Source organism: Candoia aspera, chromosome 6 (assembly GCF_035149785.1).
Source record: "Candoia aspera isolate rCanAsp1 chromosome 6, rCanAsp1.hap2, whole genome shotgun sequence".
NCBI lineage: Eukaryota > Metazoa > Chordata > Lepidosauria > Squamata > Boidae > Candoia > Candoia aspera.
Genome location: NC_086158.1, coordinates 45,938,690 through 45,959,373, shown reverse-complemented (window position 1 = coordinate 45,959,373; position 20,684 = coordinate 45,938,690). Strand labels below are relative to the sequence as shown.

The following is a 20,684-nucleotide window of genomic DNA, read 5'->3' as shown; positions in this document are numbered from 1 at the left end:
ATTGGACCATTATAGTGATAAATACATTTCCTTAAATAAATTAACTTTTAATGAAATTCAAAAGTTAAAAAAATAGATTGCCCATTTTAGCTTGGTCTTCACTTCAAGCTAACAAGCAGCTTATGGAGACTGCATAAAAGCATTCATAAGCTCAGTGGTAGAGCCCATGCTTTGCATGCAGAAGGTGTCCATCACCAGGTAAGGCTGGGAAACTCCTGCATGGGAGCATCGATAATACTGAGGGACATGGAGAAATGCTTTGCTGCACTTTCTTAGCTTCTTCTCCATGGTATGCTGACAGACAACCTGTTACACAATTTAAGGACATTTTCACTGGTAGAGCTCAAATAATGATTCCAATAAGTCCAATAAACTCTCTCTTAGTCCGAATGTTCATTGACATCTGCACGCAAACTCGAGAGGGTCAAGAAGGTTTAAAGAGTTTTAAAGATATAAAAAGAGCCCTCGCTGAGAAGCGTCGTGGGGTAGAGACTGTAAGGCCAAGATGGACGAGACCAACTTTTGAATCGCCACGTAATCAGAAAGCTGAGAGGGTGGACGACGGCGATTCAGTGACTAAGTCTTCGTGGTGCAGTACTCGCCTTGCAAGACTGTAGGGAACATAAAACGGTAGGGAGGGGCTTGCCATAAAGACGATTCCCTTGAGACAAGTAGTCCCTAATGCTCCACACCAGTGTGGATAAAAGGGGGAAGATGATGTGCATCAGTTTTCCCCAACCTGGTGCCCCCCAGAAGCCCAGGACTTCAACACCAAAGGTTATGCTGATTGGGAAAAGGCGTGGGTGGGGTGGGGTGGGGTGGGGGCCAAAGCATCTGCAGAGCACTAGGTTAGGGACCATTCATAAGCATTCGACTGAGGTTTCGGGGGTGGGGACGAACTTAAAGAGGAATCAATAAAATAGCCCCCGGGGTGCCAGCCCTCTCCGTGGGGAAACGCCCAGGAGTCCTTCCCAGAGCTAAGACAGCCCCCTCCTCATTTGGACAGGCCAGACTCAGCCTGGCAGCCCAAGTGAAAGGCGCCCTTCGGCCGAGAAGGCAACCCCGGAGACCAGCAGGCGCCGATCGCCCAACGGGAGCCTTCCCGGGTTTTGCTCCTGCTCCAGCCTCCCGTAGGCGCATCCGCCCGGCAGCTCCGCATTCCCTCCGTGCGGTGGTTCCCACATAAATCAGTGCGGGCGATTCGCCGGGAAGGGCAGTTTCTCATCGGGCGTTGCTGACAGCCAACGACAAACAGACCCGGCCTGAGAATAACCACGGCCCGGGCTGAGTTTACACAAGGGCAGGCGCTATATAAATATGGAGCAAAGCGGGAAGGGAAACGGGGGGAGAGAACACCCGAGCTCCGGCTCCCCCTGCACCCCACTGACTTGGAAGGGGTGCGGCCCGGCCTGGTGAAAGCCCTTCGCTCGCCACGAAGAGAATGGAAAGAGAGGCGCATTAGAAGGGCAAGGTGGCCCCCGCTTTAGCATCTACAGACGCCCGGGCAAGAGTCCATTCTGTAAATAGCCAGTGAGACTCGTCCAACCAAAGGATGCGGTCCAACCTGCGCCTAGCTGGGGAAAATCGAAGGGCGGGAGCGTGACTCATTTTCCCTTACGCCTGTTTGAAGCGGCCCTTGAATTCCACCACCACCATCCTCAATTGAAATTAATTGCGGGGGTGGTGGTGGTGGAATTCAAGGGCCACTTAATTTCAATAGGCCGGGTTTCACTTGAATTGCCCCACAGAAATCAAAGGTAGGCTCCATCAAGCTCTGCGCGGGCGACGCGGCTTCCAGGGGTGAGTGAGTTTCAATTATTTGGCATCAACCTGGAATGAGGGAGCCCACCAAGCCTGCCTTCCTCCGCCAGGGCCAGGTAATTCCCGGCCAAGATGGCCGAAAATGGAGAGTGATGCTGCCCCAACACATCTAGAGCACCAGTTGGGGAACGCTGATTTAAGGCAAGGGGTCCAGAGACGCGGAAGCACTTGCTACGGCCCCTTTGCGAGGAAGTGGCTCAAGGAGAGGGGAGGCTCCGGCAAGCCGAGGCAAACAGAATCGTGATCCAGTAACTGGACCGGTTCAGCTTGGGAGTCCAAAATCAGGAGGTAGGGCCACGGAAATAGCAGACAGCTAGTGTTCGGATTTCCTTCAAAATGCCCCCCTCCCCTTCTGTCTATTCGTTTGTCTCGTCACAATATTCACACGTGCAGAGAAACTGCAGGCAAAGGAAGCTATCCCTGACCATTGGGCATCCCTTTTCCAGCGTAAGCTTACTCTCAAGTAGGATCGCATTGATTCCAGTGGGAGGCGTCTGGACATCTTCTTAAGGTTCGCTTTGAAATCAAGAAGAAATAAAAATGATTAATTTTGTTCAGGTCATGATCAGTGTTATATTTTTATTCGTTTTAAGGTTTAAAACGTATCAAGAAAGCAGCAAAATACCACAATAGCTCAAGAAATTCGTGGACCTAATTGCAAAGGGGAAGGTGCCATTCCCGCAGGTGGCCCCGACTGTGTCAGATGCCCAGGCCTTCGGGCAAAGAAGCTGATGAACTATCCTTGTCTGGGATCAACCAGCACTCAGCGGGCAACAGCCAGTGACTGAGCAGTTGGGTCGTTTAGTCCCCTGTTCATTCAATATCACAACCAGCGCGCCATTAGCGAACGCTACTATCGCGCAAGCGCACTTCGAACTTCTCAAAAGAATTCGGCCGAATTAATCTGCAGAGGCGAAGCTGTGCAAGTAATTTCTCCGCTCCTTCAAGCATGGACAAAGTCCCGATTCCCGTCAATAATTGACCAGAGATGGGCGTGTAACTATTGCTAATTTATTACATACATAGAATTAGAAATCTAGGAGACACTCCTTTCAGAAGTTGCCACAATTAAAAAAAAACCCGGCATACTTGCATTATTATACTTTTAAAAATCATATATATTAATGCAAGTAGGCCGTTTTTGAAAGATACATTCCTGCGGAGAAGAGGAGGTAATCCTTCTTTGAAATAAAACCTACTCAACACATTTTTCCTTTAGAATGATTACGTTTCGTAAGAGACAATTTTATGCAGGTAGGAATAGCTTGCTTACTCAGCTCACTGACAGAGCAATTGGCTAAGATTAAACAGATTAAGAACGGGGGGCTCGACGTCGGTCTCTTGGAGGAAAGTTGGAAACGCCCGCGCTCCAGCCTTGCTGCCCTCCTTGAGAAGCAAGACGAGGGAGACAAGCGGAAATCGGCCTACGGAGCCCTTTCGGCTGAGGATCGGCTCCCCTTCCGAGCTTCTGCCACGGAGACCGGCCAAGGCCTTCCTGGGTGGATTGCCGGGGTCCAGCTGGGACTAAGGTGGAGGCGTTTGCAGGTTTCCTTGGGTCTGTTCGCGACTCTAGCCGCCAGGCCTGGAGGCTGCGTGGTCTCACCTTGGACCGCGGGCTCATGGAGCTATTAGAGGCCATAAGAGGGGTGCCTTCTGCGGTGAAGGGGCTTCCTGCTCCGGTCACTCCTCGGATTCCCATCCCCCTCGTTCAGAAGGGCTCCGGCCCCATCCATTACCTTAATCCCTTGTCTAAACAGTGTGCGGGGCGGCTGCGACAACAAGGCAGCGCTAAAACCCGAGAGGTCGGGTGGGCAACAAAAGAGGCTAATGGGCCCTGCGAGACAATAACCATTAACAACAGCAGCGCCTTTCGCCCTCCGGAGCGCGGGGTGGGTTAGAAAAGCCGAGAAGAGGGAACGGACGCGCAGTCACGCAAGGAGAGAGAGCTTCAGCTGGCGCCTGCGAAACGAACTCAGGGCTGTAACTTTGAAAGCTTTGTCTACCCCAAATCCGAGAGCTGCGGGCTTGGAAGCGGTCTCTTTCGGGTGCACTCGAGAACCATTCCAATCAATGGGAAGAATGGGCTCGCCCCACAATCAGCCGCTTAGGCGGCCGGGCGGTTAGGCAAACTTTTTTTTCAGTCGATATTAAACCCTGCTTCTGTATCTTTCCTCCTATGCAGAAAGCGCGCGTGTAACCTTCCTCTGGCTCTCCAAATGGTTCATATCTTCTAAATATGTCCCTCCTCCCCTCTTGTTTTAAATCCTAAGGCTGCTTTCCTAAGCGAACCTTTCTGGAAGTAAGTATGATAGTCTCCAGTTTGCATCCAGATCAACCAAACTTTACCCGGGAAAGTAAAGTAAAGATGGTTTCGATCAAGGTGGGAAAAGTAGACAGAGGTTCTTGGGCTAGCCAGTAGGGCGCAGTCTGGGCAGAAAGATTTCAACCACAGTTTAAAAAAAATTGCGATAGTAAACAGCAACCCGTTTTTCAAAGCGTGCAATCCTTAATGAGGATATGAGTGCAAGCGATGTTCAACCCTTTTGAAACGCTGTTTTCCTGCATTTCTTGCTAAAAGACCAAGGTTAGCAACCCCATTTTGCAGCCCTGAAGCTGAAGATGGAATAAAAGAGGCTTGCCAAGGATAACCTCAATTCAGGTGAGATTTACAAGAAACATTTTTCTGGTAATTTAAAGAGCAGAAGTGCCAAAAAAGCGCCGCTTTTCAGTTTCTGGAAGGGGAGAAAAGTCTTCTTCAGATGTCTCGGAGGTACTTACCACGTTTTCCGTTTCTCTTGGTTTATTTGAAACCACAGAAGAAGCTCTAGACAAGCCAGCCAGAGAAGAATCCCGGGAGTGGGACTTCGGGGAGGGGGGGGGGAGGGAGGGAGGAAGGAGCCTGCGACCAACCCTGGAATGGAAGACAGTTTGTGCTCGAGAGGCAGTTCACTTTGATTCGACCGAGGCAGACGGAAGTAACTTCGCTCCATTGCCAGAGATCGCGGCAGGTTTTGGAGAGAAGGGATTTATACGCCGCAGTTTTTGTCCCAAGTCCGCGCGACTGGAGGAGTGGGAAGAGGGAAGGGTCGTGGCCTCACGGAGCCCCGCGGTTCCTGCGGCCTTTCGTGCGGTTCTCTCATGAATCTGTTCTAAATCTCCTTGCTCCTCAGAAATGCACAGCTTGATGCAATGCGTGGTTGCATCGAGGAAGCGCAGTCGGAACGGGAAGCCCGCTCGCTGGGCTAGATTCCGCACCGGCTCGGTTTGCTGAGCGTTCTAGCCTTTCCTTTCTAGAAACACTGTAACGCTTTGGTTTCGGGAGGGTGAAGGTGGTCAGGCATAGCGCAGTCTATCCGGCGGCCGACTGGCAAATTCCCCAATCCGAAAGAATCTACGTTGCAGTGTTTCCGAAAAATTGCATTTCAAGGTGGCCCAGCGAAAGATCCCAATCCTCGTACTTTTAGCCTCCTGGACTACGAGGTAGCCGATTCCCGCTTGCTCCGTTCTGAGAGAATCGTCTGTTTTCCCCCACGGCGGAATACCTTGCACTGCGCAGTCCGTAGATCTACGGAGGCATAGGCCCGGCTGTAAAAATGTGGCCACCGAGAGCCCGCAGTTCCGAAAAGTTGGCCTACAATTACGGGAAGAGGCAGGCTCCTCTTTGCGACTGCTGCGCTTCCCACTCGGCGGTCGTACCTTCTCAAGATTGCTGGCTTCCCCCCTGGACTCAGCCAGCCCGTCTTGCCAATGCAGGATCAGTAACCGGCCCCGGAGCTGGTCGAGCAGGGTCAGAAAGTCTGAGCAGGAGGCTAGCCGAGACTGAGAAAGGGCCCTATTCGGCGTCTCAGGCAGAGCAAAATAGCCGTGGAGGCCTTTGGTGGGATATATGAGGGCTGTCTTACAGTCAAGTAGAAACAGCGAATCTCCTGCTCTCTGATTAAACAGATATTTATTGAGGCACGCATTTTCCTGGGTCTGAATCCTTTTCCTAAAGGGCCACCTAAAATTAGTAAATTCGTATGTCTTGAGAGAGAAAGGGCAAATAAGCGGATTTTTCTTCATGTTAGAAAACAAATTGAGGCCTATAGATTGCGAGCCAGAAGGAGCAGTAAATTTCGCCCTGTAATATTCAGAGCACGATCTTGTTTCCTATTTATTGGGGAACCAAAGCCATGAAAAAGCAATCGCAACTCCTTCTTTGGCACATCTTTTAATCTATCAGAAAGTATGCCATGGTGCAAAACACAGAACTCCATGTGCAAGATCACTACATCGACACAAGTAAAAAAAGCTAACACTGGCAAACCAGCAGAGGCCAAACAAAACAAAACCCCACCACCCCAAACCTGACCGGAAAGGCCCAATCCACAGTTGGGCCAATAGCTTCATTAAGTCAGGCAAAATGTGTCCCCCCCCCAAAAGAGTAAACTTTCGAATTCTTCAGATAAAGGGGTAAAACATGGATGTGAGACTTTCAAAATTAGGTCACCGGGAAGCTTTGAAAACATTTCCATGCTCGGAAAAAAATCACAACAAAAGTTTCAACGCGAGATACCAGAGTGAAATCCGGCCCAAACCTGATAGCGACTGGCTTGGTTTACTTAAGGACAGTCCTCGGCTCTCGCCACTCCGAAAAAAGCCTTTTTACACGGTTGCTGGTGCTGAGTCTTTTCCTGCCTGTCCTAAATCGTCGGCTTTGCACTCCTCCTTCGATTAAAGTCCATCTCGGCAGGCTGCTCTGTGTGTGTGTGTGTGTGTGAGAGAGAGAGAGAGAGAGAGAGATGCGCCTACTGCCATTTCCTTTAAAAATTAAGTAAAAACCTCGCACAAACAAGCGTTGCCTCCATATTCCTAAACCCGCACCTACCCAGTAAGGTACCGACCTTTCCTGCAGCCGACAAAAAGAGCTTTACTCCAAAGTAGTAGGAAAACTTTTTTGACTTTTCCGAAGCAGGCTAATTTCTCTGGAGGTTGTCATTTAAAACAGCCTCTGGTCTCTCGGCTGTAACAAATTTTCAGCCCGATCCCAGACATGTTTACTGAAAAGGAAATCGCTCTGTTGTTTGCAGCGCCTGAGCTACCCTTCGGATTGCTATCCGAAGCAAAGTCGGCAGGAAATATTTCTCTTGAGGGTTGCTCGCCTGCAGATGGGACCATCTCCTTCCGAAAATGTGCTAGGAGTCTGGGGTTCGGGAGAAGATCGCCAGGCCCTACACTCTTCTCCCGACCAGCTCATTTACAAGACCAAGACCATTTACAAGCAGGCCTCACCGGGCTTTAGGGGAACGGATAAGTGCAGCGTATTGCAGACTCCGCTCCATCAGGATCTCAGTGTGTTCCCAAGCCCCTCCGACATGAGAGTGCTTCTATTCCTGATCGCAAAGAGAAAGCAACATGCAGTGTAAAAATCCGTAATGGGTGTCCGGGATGTTTGCGGCTAAGCCTGGCGAGTCTGCATGAAATGGTTTCGTGGCCATGCCGTGGGGACCGGGTTTTGTTTTTCGTTTTTAGCCTGCACCGCACCTTCCATGCCTCTCTGCTCGCCTGTTTATTTTTAATCTCTCTAGATTACCAGAAGAGTCTTCTGCAGTCCATTTGCTCTGTGAAATTACCGATATTACTGTTGACAAAATGGAGGTGCTGCTAAATGTCATATTTATATTGCACAGAGCCATAAGAAAGTGTTATAACGGCAAAGAATTGTTGCGAACTCCAGAATGAGTGGTTACGTCCATTTCCTATCGAGTTCACCTACCCCGACGGGGAAGTCCTCAGTATGGGACTTCCTCCTCCTGTCCCCTACTGAGGGTCCCGCAACCTAGTTATAAAGGACGTTTAAAATCTCAGCACCGTCAATTTCAAGGGGAAAGTTATGTCTATTGAACTCTGTGGATCCATTTTAAGTAATGGCTGACGCAAAGAATGCAGGAAGTCGTCAGTATAGTCGCCCCTCGTACATGTCAACTCGTTGGGTAGTCTTTGGGCATCTAGGAGGCTGTTATCTCCAATAAACTGACATTGCAATTTGGGGGCGGAGAACCCTGCTTTAACCTGTATTTACAGAGAACTGGTACAGGAACTTTGCGACTTTCTACGTTTGGGATTCTCTCCGTTGCTGCCCCCCCCCCCGCCTCCCAAAGAAGGGAAGGGAAGGGAAGGGAAGGGAAGGGAAGGGAAGGGAAGGGAAGGGAAGGGAGGGGAAGAGAAGGGAAGTGGGGAAGGAAGGAAGGAAGGAAGGAAGGAAGGAAGGAAGGAAGGAAGGAAGGAAGGAAGGAAGGAAGGAAGGAAGGAAGGAAGGAAGGGCAAGCTAGCTGTCCTGGCTGTGGAAAGGGGCCGGCTGGGCGGAGCTGTGAAGGAGTAGTTAGGAATAGAGCCTGGGAAGAGTTTTCGCTACCAAGCACTCACCGGGCCAGGCTGCAGAGCCTCCCATTCCTTCCCTTCCCTTCTTCTCGCGAATTCTGCAGCGGCAAGAACTCCCAGGAGAGAACAGCAGAGCCAACAAGAAGGAAATTAAGAAGCTTCGCACGAATTTCTCCCATCGGTAGTGACGTCATTGAATAGCCACACAAAATCATCCTAATAAGTTGATTTGAAAATAGTCCTCATGAATAAGGTGACTTTCAGAATTGTCTACATACTCCGGACACCTTCCTCCCATCTCTCTCATAGACTCGCCCTCCCCCACCCATCCGAGGCAAAGGAAAGGAAAGGAAAGGAAAGGAAAAAGAAACTTGGAGCTTTTTACTCATTTTGGGCAGACAATAGGATAAATTCTGATCATCACGGCTTATTGTGGAACACAAGATTACAACAGCTATCATGACTTGTTTTCCTTACATATCTTATAAATAATAATATTATTATTACGAATAATAAAAATATAGCATTCCGGTTCCTCAATCGGGCAGACAACCAGAGTAAAAAACTCGTAGCTCTTGCCAATCGCTTTATATCAGCCTTATTCACATACCCACAGGTACACTGCTTCTGAGACAGGAGATGCATTTGATCATGCTGAAGAGCCGTCTCTGCAATTACGTTCTGATCTTTTAAAAAACCGTCCAACGAGCCAAGCGACCCCTTTTAAGAACCATACATACACTGACTATACAGTATAGTGTTGCCAGCTATTGCCGTCGTTGTTGTGACTACGATTATTATGCTGTCATCATTCTTTTTAGTGTATTGCTTAAAATGATGAGGAAGAAGAGCCGCGACTCAGGTGACAAAGAGCAGAAGGCCGCTGCCCTCCTTCCTTAAGAAAACTGCTAGGAAATCTGCCTTTCCTCTTTCCGGAATAATCCTTAATGGCTATCAAGGTTCAGAGGCGCAGGCTGTTCGCTCCTCCGCCCACCGCCGCAGCAGCCCCTTGACTCGCCAAGAGAGCCCCCGCTTACCCAGCCGAGGAGGGGGAAAGCGCCGGCGGGGCCCCTCCTCGCCCTTTTCTTCCGCGAGTCCCCTTTTGGTCTTCTCGGAAAAGCAAAGCAAAGCGATTCCAAGCAAATTCCCGAGGGACGAGCGGGAGTTCTCCGGACTCGAGCCTCAGGACAGGAAGGGAGTGGCGGCGTGGCCGGCCAAGAAGGGGTGCAGCTGGGCCAGGTCGGGCCGGCGCGGGAGTTCTTCATTTCAGCCGTCCCTACCCGCTCTCCATTAAGCCTGGCCCAGGCGGCGGCCTTGGTGGTGCCAAGCCTCCCGCGCCCGGGCGCAAGGCTTCTCGCCCCTGGCCTCGAGGCGCCCGCTGGGCCACCCTCTGACCCGAAGCCTTGGCGGCCCGGCCCGTCCAGCCTCTTCCTCGCCGCCGGTTCACCTTTGGGCAGGTTCCCTCAGAGGGCCGGCTCCCGCTCCAGCTCCCGCTCCCCGCCTTCCAATGGGGGCCCGGCCCGGCCCCTCCTCGCTGTGACGCGCCCTGCCCGGCCGAAGAGGCGGCTCCGAGTCCAGAGCGGGCTGCTGGTCCGCGCCGAGGCGGGACTGGCAGAGGCGGCGCCGCGTTCGCATGGACGCCACTTCGCCTGGCTTCGCTCCCGGGCGCGGCCCTTCTGTCCCAACCGGGCCAGCCGTCTCCCTCTCTCCCTCCTCCCTGCCCAGGATGCTCCCCAGCCCCGCCACCTCCACCCCGTTCTCCGTCAAGGACATCCTGAAACTGGAGCAGCAGCAGCAGCAGCAGCGGCGGCGGCGGCAGCAGCAGCAGCAGCAGCAGCAGCAGCAACGTCTTGGGGGCCCCCTCGAGCCTCCTTTCCCCCCGGCCGCCGCCGCCGCCGCCGCCACGGGTTCCTCCTGCCTGCTGAGTTGCCGCTTCTCAGACGGGGAGGACGACGAAGAGAACGAGGAGCAGCAGCCCTTCCTCACCTCCATGGCGGCGGCAAAGAGCCAAGGGGACGGGGGCTTCTCCCCCGGCAGCTACGTGCAGGCGGTGCTGCGGGGCACCTGCGAGCCCAAAGGCCTGGTGGAGGAGGCAGAGCCGGAGCGGGACTCGGTAACCGGTGAGTTCAGGGAGAACGTGGCCAGGGCGCCGAGCCTCCGGAGCCTGGGAGGCTTTGGAGCTCTAGCAGACCCCGCCTAAACCCCGTGGAGGGCTTCGGCCAAGTCCCTCCAGCAGAGCTTGCCCTCCCCTGGAGTGGGCCGGACAATTTCTCTGTCACCCGGCGCAGACCGGGATGCTTGAGCGGGGATCGCACCTTCCTGGCAGACTTTTTCCGAGCTGTTCGTTCTCGCTCTGCAGGCCCGCTTCAGTCCGCTCTAAACCTCTTTCCTTGGGCCCTCAAGGCGGTCTCCGCTTTATCACCCCCATCGTTTAGCTTGCACGGTCTGGTGGGTATGGTGGGAAAGTGATGGAGGCTGCTCTGGAGAGTAAATTGCCTTCGTTCCGCTGGAAAAGGCTGACTGCTGAGGAAGCACTCTGAGTTATGATCTCCATCGTCGAAATAATGAGACCACATGCATCGAACTGTGTCCCTAAAAGGCCGTCCATCCGTCTCTTGTTGTGGGGCAGGGGTGATTTTTAATTATGAAGTAAGATTGGTTTATTTGAATGGGAAAGCATCCCAGGCTAACTTTGCAACCCTGTAACCGTCATTTGGGGAGTCAGTCCTATTACAGTTACTTGCCAGAAAACCGGGCTGTAAGCTAAGCAGAACAGCAACTTCTATTTTCCGTCAGGCCGATCCAGCCCCTCTTCCTTGCGTCGGGGATAGGTCAGCTTTAGAGGCGGCGGCGCTCTCCCAGGCCCTCATGGAAAGGCATCCAAAGGGGAGAGAATCTGGCAGCCAGACTTGACTCGGGAGTGCACAAAGCAGTTTATCCCTTTGGGGTCTAGAACGGGCCAGCCGGGCCTGGAATTGGCGATGGGGAAGAGAAGAGCGCTGTTGGATTTGCAGAGGAGTGGCGGGGCGTATTGCAACTGCCCTTGCCTTATCCCACGGGCAAGGGTCCTTCTTCCAGCTCCCACTTCTTTCGAGCAGCCAACCCCTTTATATGCCGAGGAGTAATCCGTCCCCGGAGTGTTGATCTCGGTTCAGTTCGACTCCAGGCGCCCTGAGGGCTGCTCTCTCATTTCCAAGCCCGGGAGCTAGAGCTGCCTGCAGTCAGAGACCCAGCGTGTGGACCTGGCTGGTCTCCTAATTCGAAAGCGGTGGGTCTTCTTGTTGCACTTCCCATCAAATCAAGATACTATTCTGCTCGCAGCTTGTTTTTGCATAGTAAAACAAAAACAAAAAACCCCAGAAGTTATTTTGAGCCTCTTGCTTCTTGTGGCATCTTCAGGCTGTAATCATTGAGACTTGACTGTAAGTCCTATAAAATAGAGTCTAACCCAGAAGGTGGTTTGTTTCAGATTGGTGTATTATGTAAATTCAACCACAGTGGTTTGTAGTTTGTAGTTAGTTGGAAGCATGATCTCAGTCAGATTTGGATTCTTCATGGGATTTACACTAAAACCTGCACAGCAACTCACTATAGGGATTTACTGCATTGTGGCCTGACTGCATCAATAGGGACTTTGGCTGCATCAATAGGGACTTTGGGACAAATCCAAAGCCCCACTCAGTAGAAGAAACGGGAGGCTTCCCAACGAGGGAGATTCCTTCCATGCCCATTCATTCCAGAGGACAGTTGATGCCCCATTCCCATTATCTTCATCGTGCTGGCAGGGATTGTAGGCATTCGTGTCCCAAAACATGGAAAGGGCGTCAGACTGGGCAGGTGTGCAGAAGTCCGGAAAGGGCCTCCCATACAGTAAGGCGTTTCCCCAGGCGCTGGCTGCACCGAAATCGATGGCTTCAGGGCAACCACAGCGGGCAGAGGCGGCTGCCTCCCCCTTAATCCCAGCGGGTTCTTGCTCGATCACTCCTCTCCCCTTTCGCTCTTTCTGCAGGCAAGGAGCCCGCGGAGGAGGCGTCGGAGCGTCCCAAGGCGCGCAGCCGGAGGAAGCCGCGGGTGCTCTTCTCGCAGGCGCAGGTATTTGAGCTGGAGAGGCGCTTCCAGCAGCAGCGCTACCTTTCCGCTCCTGAGCGGGAGCTCCTGGCCAGCAGCCTCAAGCTCACCTCCACGCAGGTCAAGATCTGGTTCCAGAACCGGCGCTACAAGTGCAAGCGGCAGCGGCAGGACAAGGCCCTGGAACTGGGCGGCCCGGCGTCTGGGGCGGCCCAGCAGCCTTCAGCGCCGCCACCGCCACCGCCCCCGCCACGCAGGGTGGCGGTGCCGGTGCTGGTGAGGGACGGCAAGCCATGCCTCGGTGGCTCGCAGGCCTACAGCGCACCCTACAACGCTTCCGCCGCCTCCTACACGTACAACGGCTTCCCCAATTATGCCTACAGCAGTTCCTCCGTTGCAGCCTACGGCACCAGCTACAGCTGCAGCTATCCCGCGGGCAACAGCGTGAGCCCCTCGGTGCAGCCGCCGGCGGGGCCATACATGAACATGGGCGCCTTCCCCAGCGGAGCTCAGCCCTTGCACCAGGGGGCCGCCGGCTCTTCCTGCACTCAGGGCATCCGGGCCTGGTAGGCAGCGCAGCTCCTGGAATGTCGCGGGCCGGAGGGCCGCTGATCCTCCGCAGCCACTCGGCGGCCTGGCTGGGACCCTTTGGGGAGAAAGTGAGCGACGCCTGGGGAAGCGGCCTCCCAGAGAAGTGGGAGGTTGGCCTTCGTCTGCGGCTGGTCTCCAGCACCTCGTTCGCTCTCGAGGCGTAGCCGGTTGCCGGGATCGCCGCGACCGACAAGGACAGATCCTCTACTTGGACTCCCCCAGGGGAGAGAGCCCACCGGCCTCCACAAGGGCCCGAAGCTCTCCGACGGAGCGGGGTCAGGTGCAGCCCCCGGAGACCCCACGCTCCGCACCTGGGCGGTAGTGGGGAAACGGAGGTCAGGCGCCGCCAAAAGCTGCTTCGCTTGTACAAAGCAAAGGCCGCCTCCCTCGACCCACTCCCCCTATCAGTTTATTAAGTGTATCGATGTAGCCACCACTGCGAGGAGTTAAAGGATCCAATAATAAACCAGGTGCAATATCGAGATCTGGCGATCTCTGCTGGCGCGGGCGGATGGAGGAGACGCGAGTGCGCGTGAGGTCTGGCCCGGTTCCACCCCAGGCAGAACGATTAAGTCGGTGCCAGCCCCTGTCCCGTGCGCAAGCTTAGCCACCCGCCCAACCCCCATGACTAATTGTGACACGCCCATTGCACCTCGCTGCCCAGACCGGGGATGATATGGGGAAGCGGGTACTGTATAGGGAGATGCTTCGGCAACGCGGACCCCTCCAAGTGTATTCGACCCCTACAATTCCGTGAGTCTCTCCTGCTGGGAACTGTAGTTCCACACCTTTCGGGGGCGCCGTGTTGGCGAAGGCAACCAGCCTATCCCCTCCACCTCATCCTTTCCGCTTTGCTCGAAGAGACCTTCTGCCTTCAACCCCTAACGAGCTAGGGGCAGGTTTAGTCCACGAGTCTATAGCATTTTCCTGGGGGTGAATTCACCTGCATGAGCCTCATGTTAATTATTGTTTTTTTTATCCATTCAATCCTGTCCGATTCTCGGAGACTGCCAGGATAAGTCCCTGCAGTTTTCTTGGCAAAGTTTTTCAGAAGTGGTTTGACTTTGCCTCCTTCCTAGGGCTGAGAGAGAGTGACTGGCCCAAGTTGATCCAGCTGGCTTGTGCCTAAGGCGGGACTAGAACTCACCGTCTCCCGGTTTCTAGCCTGGTGCCCTAACTGCTACACCAGACTGGCTCACTAACTAATCTTAAGCCAGGGGAAATCAGCCTTGCATTACATCGAGCAGAACCTCAGAAAGGCTACTGAAGGGAAGGAACCCGCATTAAAGCGTCGCCTTAGAAGCCCACTGGCTTTGGCGAGCAGCGGTCGAAGTCGCTCGAGCCAACGCCCGCTAGTACGCTTAACCAAATGAGGCTGTGCTTTGTCGCTGCTGCTGGTGCGGATGCCGACCCTCTGGAGCCAAAAGTTCCCCCTTCGGCAGCCGGCCACTGTAATCCCCTTGTCCCGGGCAAGGAGAGGGTGCCAAGGCACTGAATGGAGGGCGCGCTGCGCAGAGCTGCCCATTGTGGCGGCAGGGCCGGCTCTGAAAGGAACCGTCGGGAAGGGGGCTGAGAAGCGGCATTTATTGGATTGGGGAACAAAAAGGGGGGCCGGGACAAAGGCGTGAGATTGACGGCCCGCGCTGCCCCCACGCTGGGCTCGGACGGGCAAACGAGAGGCGTTTTTGTTTCCCCCGTTTTTAAGCCTGCAGGCCGAGAGCGAGGATTGGGGGGGGGGAGCGGGGGACGCAGCTCAGTGCCGGACCCGCCTTAGTTGGGGTCTGAAATGGAAAGGGTACCGAAGGACAGAGAGGAGCGATGGGGAAGCTATCGAAGCAAACACGTTATCTACCTATTCCGCCTCCCTCCCCAATCCCCTGATTGACTTAACACATTTTCAGAAGGATAAAAAGCGGTTGTGCACGTGCTATAACAAGAGAGACCCTCTTACGTACATTCTAAGGTTGAGCCTCGGCGCTACAAATCACGAGTATGAAGTTCTCATCTCTCCCCGTGGCCTTGAGATCTCCGCGTAGCACTGCCCCGATGTCGCCAGCGGGAGACACGGAAGAATTGAGCAGAGGCAACAACGGCCCGCTGGTTGAGAAGCAGACGGACAGGCTTCTGAAAACCTTTCGCCTGGATCTGACTACAAAGGGCTCTGAAAGCTCCACCTGAAAAATCTCTGAATGCAGACCAGTAATTGAATACAGGCATTGCTACCACTTTTTAAATGTGGAGCTAAAATACATGTGAATGAATTATGGTGGAGTTGGCAAGATTCATTGTGCCATGTCCATTGCAGGTGTTAATCTTTTTGGGGGGAGGCTGGGGGGGGAACCAACTTCTTAAGCATATCTGTTCTTAAATATTGCTCTGCCTCTTCATACAAGAACCCACTGCAGCACATAAACTACAAACAACAACTACAATGATCAAACAATGCAATTTAAAAGGCGAGGAGGAGGAGGAGGAGGAACTCATGCTAGCTTCTGAGATACAGGGGTGGCTCTCTGTCACTGGCCTGCAGTCTAGTGGTTTTGCCCCCAGGCCCAAGGGCTTGATCTCTACCTGCAGTGGAATGAGGCTGCACAACAAACTACAGTATAGTAATTTAAGGACAGATTGCAGTTGTATTAGGTAAAGTAAAGGTTTCCCTTGACATTAAGTGCAGTCGTGTCCAACTCTAGGGGGCGGTGCTCATCTCCGTTTCAAGGCCGAAGAGCCGGCGTTTGTCGGTAGACACTTCCGTGGTCATGTAGCCGGCATGACTACACGGAATGCCATTATCTGCCCGCCGAAGCGGTACCTATTAATCTATTCACATTTGCATGTTTTCGAACTGCTAGGTTGGCAGGAGCTGGGACTAGCAACGGGAGCTCACCCTGTCATGCGGATTCGAACCGCCAACCTTCTGATCGGTGAGCTCAGCAGCTCAGCGGTTTAACCTGCAGCGTTACTCCTCCACAATATCCCCACCCCACCCCGAAAATAGAAACCTTTTCAGGATGGGACCATACAGAAGTTAACATGTTGTCTTTCCATTTGCATGGAGTTATTTCTTTTAACTAGAGCAGTCAACCTGGTGATTTCCAGATGTGTTTCACTGCAGCTCTGAGTCAGTACCCCCTAATTCCAGCAGTCAGGGTTGTAGACTCAGCTGGAGAAGTGCAGACATCGTGAGAAAAACTGTAATGTTTCAAACCCAGATTAACTTCTGAGTGGAGATGTTACACAACCCCACATAGGATCATGAATCAGAAATCGGAGAATAGTAGCTGTTCTAGGTCCCTTAATTCTGAAAGGCTGTGATTGCAACTTCTCTGAATATTTAAAAATAAATTCCTAGCAGAAGAAACTACCACTCTAAATGAATGAAAAGACTGTGGGAGAGTCAAATAATTAATATTTAATAATCCCATGTGCTTGTCACTTGTGGGAAAAGTTCATTACAAATTAAGCTGCCCTCCACTGCCGAATGGATCTGGGAGGCTCCACAAATTATAAATATTTACATTCAAATGTTAAGGCAGCCTAGTTCCCTCCAAATCCTTTGAATCTGTAACCCCTCTGGAGAAGATGGCCTTAAGGGAACCTTTGGGGATGCCAGTAACTGTAGGAGTGTCAAATCCTTGAGGTCCTCAGAGATTTAGGAGAAGGGAAAGATTCTCCACTGATGAACATCTCATTCTGCGAGCTAGATGGCAGGCAACCTGACTCTGGCCCACCTTTATGGCACCTGATGCCAATGAATTGGTTTGTGTAGAATCATTATTGATTCTCTCAGTCCACATTGACCTGTTATTTAGAATCATAATAATTAGAATATAGGGTCATACCAAAAGCCTATCTGGTCCAGTTTTCTCTTCTTTTCCCAAGTCTTCTAGGAAATCATAGCATCCTGCCACTCAGGTTCTCAAAGAGCTACTGTTCAGAGCACAGTAACACTTTTCGCAGAAATGTTTTCAAGCTATACCCAGCTTTTGCTAGAGTAGATTATCAAGCAAATATTTGGAGGAGAATCCTAGAAATTGGAAGACCCTAAGTTCTAGTCTCACTTTAGGCACAAAGCCATCTGCGTGACCTTGGGCCAGTCACTCTCTCTCAGCCCTAGGAAGGAGGCAATGGCAAACCACTTCTGAAATCTTGCCAAGAAAACTGCCGGGACTTGTCCAGGCAGTCACAGGAATCAAAACTGACTCAAAGGCACACACACATACAATTGGCCTGCACTATCATTACTATCTGAAATCTGTTGTCTTTTGTTGCATTAGGGGCAGTGGTCTTATGCTCGCAAAGTTCAGATCATGATTGGTCAAAACTATAAAGTCATGGAACTCCAACCTCTTTCCCTTCTGGTCACTTCTTTTGGAGCTGAGCAAGCCAAGAGAAGAAGTGACTAACGCTAGCAGTTTTCCCTTCCCACTCCCACTCCCTCTTTAGAACTTGGCTTGATATTTTACAATTGATCTTGTAAAGATCTGGAACAGGAAGAGAAGGTAATTGACACAGCAAAGCAATCTTGTGAAAGATGGACATAGAGCCGAGGACTAGCAAAGTTATAGCTAAAATCTGAGGGCCGGGGAAACATTAATCCACCGGACCCTAACAGAAGACCCACCCTTCAGGAAAGGAGAAAGGTTAGGGTATTTGGAAAATGCCACAAGTGGATTTCTTGTTTCATGAGCAGGAGGAAAAGCAACAGAGGTTTTAATCACAGGTAAGGCATGACTTGGAGGCTGCCTTAGACAGATGGTGTAAAATGGGGCTAAGGAAGCACCTGCCACAATAACCCACTTGTGTGGAAAGGCTTGCTGTCTTTGAAACTGGGGGCAGGATGTATTTGCACAGACTCCTAGAAGGATAGCCTTGCTCACCATGAAACTGTTCAATCCTCATTTACAGTAAAGTCTTCATAGTTGGTAGCCATCACTATACCTTTTGGCAATGAATCTCACAGCTGGACGAGGAACTGTAGGAAGACAGACTATGTTAGCTGTGCTGAATTTCCCTCCATTCAGCTTCATTAGATGGTCCCGATTCCCAGCATTGTGGCGCGCAGGGGTGGGAGACCTTCGGACTCTCATTGTAGTGAAAGCGCCTATATAGAGAGCAAAGGGAAGGACAGCTATCTGCGTTACGCACTCCTGGATTTAAAGGGAATAATTGCATCCAAAGCATTTCTAGTTTTAACAAAGAAGAGGAGGAGCACCTCAGCCCAGGATGACTGTGCTGTCACCTGCCACTGCCCTTTCCCACGGAGCCATGATAAACACCCTTTTAATGAATAACACACCGAAATCGTCTATTTCCATAGGGTTCCGCTTTTCGCCTGACACATGGAAGTAATTTACAGAAAGTTGTTTTCATTCTACGTCCTTGCACCCCTATCCTTTACTCCCCCGAGGAAGGGATCCTTATTTGAAGATAATTCCATATGGTGTCACACGACCTCCCTCCAGCTTCTCACTTCCCTTCCGGAAGCAATTTGATTCACCTATTTTTCGTCATCTATTAGAAGATTGATTCATCTATAATATCACCTGTTAGAGGTGTGCACCATTCTTGATGGAGCCAAAATGACAGCATGCACCCGGAGAAGCCCAGAGATATGTAAAAACTATGCAAACAAATACATGGGAGGGCGGAGCGGGGCGCTAAGGGGAAGCCTTTTAATAGCCCGTGGAGGATTCTGGTTAGCACTCGCGATTACTTGGAGTAGCCTGAATGCAAGCAGTGCAACGTTTTGTTGAAGATCCCGTTTGTGGAACCAGAGAATGATCACCTCCTCCCACCCATCCACGGGGAATACAGTAGCGAGAATTCCACAAGTGATCTTGTGTTCGGCGTGCTAAGGCAAGCCAAGAATAACTTTACTGCCACAAGACAGCGGTACTAAGGCCAGCTTCCTTTCAAGCCAGCTCAGTGGTTTCCTTAGCAACGCATAGATAGATGCCAGATAATGGAGCAGCAACAGCAACTCGGACTTTTCTTGGCGTGCAATCCACCGGCACGCGCGTGCTGCGCATCGAAAGGGCGGCTCTGTCGCGATTCCACCAACCCAAGCAGTCGCCATATAGGACAGCGCTGTATTCTCCAGGCAGCAGCAGCACAAAGGCAGAACGACCGGAGCGGCGCCTTTGGCAGCATCCCCACCTATTGGCCGGCATGATAAATTGCACCTTTGATGGCTTTACTGCTATAGTAGATTTGTTCAGGCTTAGTATCGAAGTTGTTCCGTGCTTTTCTGTGGGGAAATTAAGCGTTGTAGCCGGGAATATTCATGTTTGGATTTAATCGTTTTTATGCTCTCTCCTTAAGCAGAGGAGACTGTTGTTTCGATTCGTCCTGTAGCACACAACTACCATTTCCCTTTTCTGCCCCACCATCACTGAAACCTTTAGGGGTGGTTTTACGTTTAGGCTATCTTTGTACAAAACCAACCAACCAACCAAATTAGCAGTAACGGAAACATAGTATCCAGCAGGTAACATTTTGTATTTTATACAAAATATTAAGAAGCCTAGCACCATAATTATTACAGCAGGAATGATTCTCCTGATGCTAAATATATATATCAAACAGTTCCAACAGAAGAGAGTATCTGTAGCTCAGGGTTGAACTGTGCATCCTTGGTGCTCTCTGAGCTTGGTGGTTTGCTTGCAGATGTTTCGTTGCCCAGCCAGGTAATATCATCAGGGCACTGAAGGTGTTACCTTGTCTGGTAATGAAATGTCTGCAAGCAAACCACCAAGCTCAGAGAGCACCAAGGACTCCACATATCAAACAGTAGTGAGAAAAGGTAATACTCATTTCAAGAGTAAATAGAATAAAATCAGCACCAGTTGACTATTGATACCCAGCTGGCTTCTCTCCAGCTATAACATTTCTTTAAAAATATAAAAAGATATTACAGTTACCAGCTTCAGTCCTGGGGGCCTCCCAATATCCATCTGGGAAGGCCTTCATGTTCCTCTGCCAGCTAGCTGCTGATACCAAAACTGCCTGCTGCTACTTCCATAACCCTCCATTCTCTGAGCACACCAGGCCAGAATATTCATACACTTTGGTTTCAAGATCCAGCCTAACTCCATCACTGCTGTGAATATTCCCATACCTGAAATCAGGGAAGTGGGGAAGAGAGAGAGGTGGGAAACTACCCTGACCTTGGGATTCTGAGGAAAAGCTAAAAAGTATGCTGCTGAATTGGAACACTTCCATCCCACACTTGGGCAGAGACCAAGCAGACAGGATGCCTACAGAATGTATAGCTGGGGGAAATATCTAAAAAGATTTAGTCTCATTCTTCCAAAACTTCTCACCGGAATATAAACTGGCTGAACCTGTGAACAACCAAGCAAAAAGTTCTGGACTTGGAGTGCATCTGGCAGCTGCATGCATGGGACCTCCCTTTAACTTCTAAAGATTCATATCCTTGTTTAGAGAGACCTCTGATAAGGAGTCATTTTACCCAGGCTTTATGAGAGGAAGAGGGAACTCCTATCCCCATCCCTATTAATCTGTTCAGATGATGCTGGCAGGGAGTGTGGCTAAAGCCAACTGTGGATGAGATCAGTAATTTCCAGGTTTTTTCCCCCTGCCCCTCCTAATCTTTTCTCCCTACCTAGTAAAACTACTCATGCCAGTGGGATTTGCTCATCTCCAATGTAGATAGAAGCATGGAATTTATATGATTTGAGGAAGATCATCTAAAATCTAACTTTTTCTGATCTGATGTCATCCAGATGTGCTGTGATTGCAATTCACAGATATCCCAAACTGCTATAGAATCATCTTAAGATTCTCAAGGAAAGGCTAGAAAGATGTTGTTAGAAAAGTTTAGA

General features: G+C 51.3%; 1 protein-coding gene and 1 long non-coding RNA gene across 2 annotated transcripts; one reads left to right on the top strand and one right to left on the bottom strand.

Annotated features, from left to right (window-relative positions):
• Positions 1–154: 154 nt before the first annotated feature.
• On the bottom strand, positions 155–7,505 carry LOC134500006 (uncharacterized). The gene is made up of 3 exons (XR_010068189.1): positions 7,093–7,505; positions 2,279–2,337; positions 155–611 (listed from the first exon to the last, which is right to left on the bottom strand). It is a non-coding gene; the product is annotated as an uncharacterized LOC134500006 (long non-coding RNA).
• A 2,232-nt stretch (positions 7,506–9,737) lies between these two features.
• Positions 9,738–12,924, top strand: NKX2-3 (NK2 homeobox 3). Its single transcript, XM_063306984.1, has 2 exons — positions 9,738–10,301; positions 12,191–12,924. The coding sequence occupies exons 1-2, from the start codon at positions 9,815–9,817 to the stop codon at positions 12,817–12,819; spliced, it is 1,116 nt and encodes a 371-aa protein (XP_063163054.1). The 5' UTR covers positions 9,738–9,814; the 3' UTR covers positions 12,820–12,924.
• Positions 12,925–20,684: the final 7,760 nt, after the last annotated feature.

What these genes read in the sequence shown, in the direction of transcription:
- NKX2-3 (XM_063306984.1), top strand. Translation starts at nt 9,815, where the DNA reads ATGGACGCCACTTCGCCTGGCTTCGCTCCCGGGCGCGGCCCTTCTGTC. An exon ending in GGAGCGGGACTCGGTAACCG is followed by an intron (nt 10,302 to 12,190) that starts GTGAGTTCAGGG and finishes CTCTTTCTGCAG; the next exon opens with GCAAGGAGCCCGCGGAGGAG.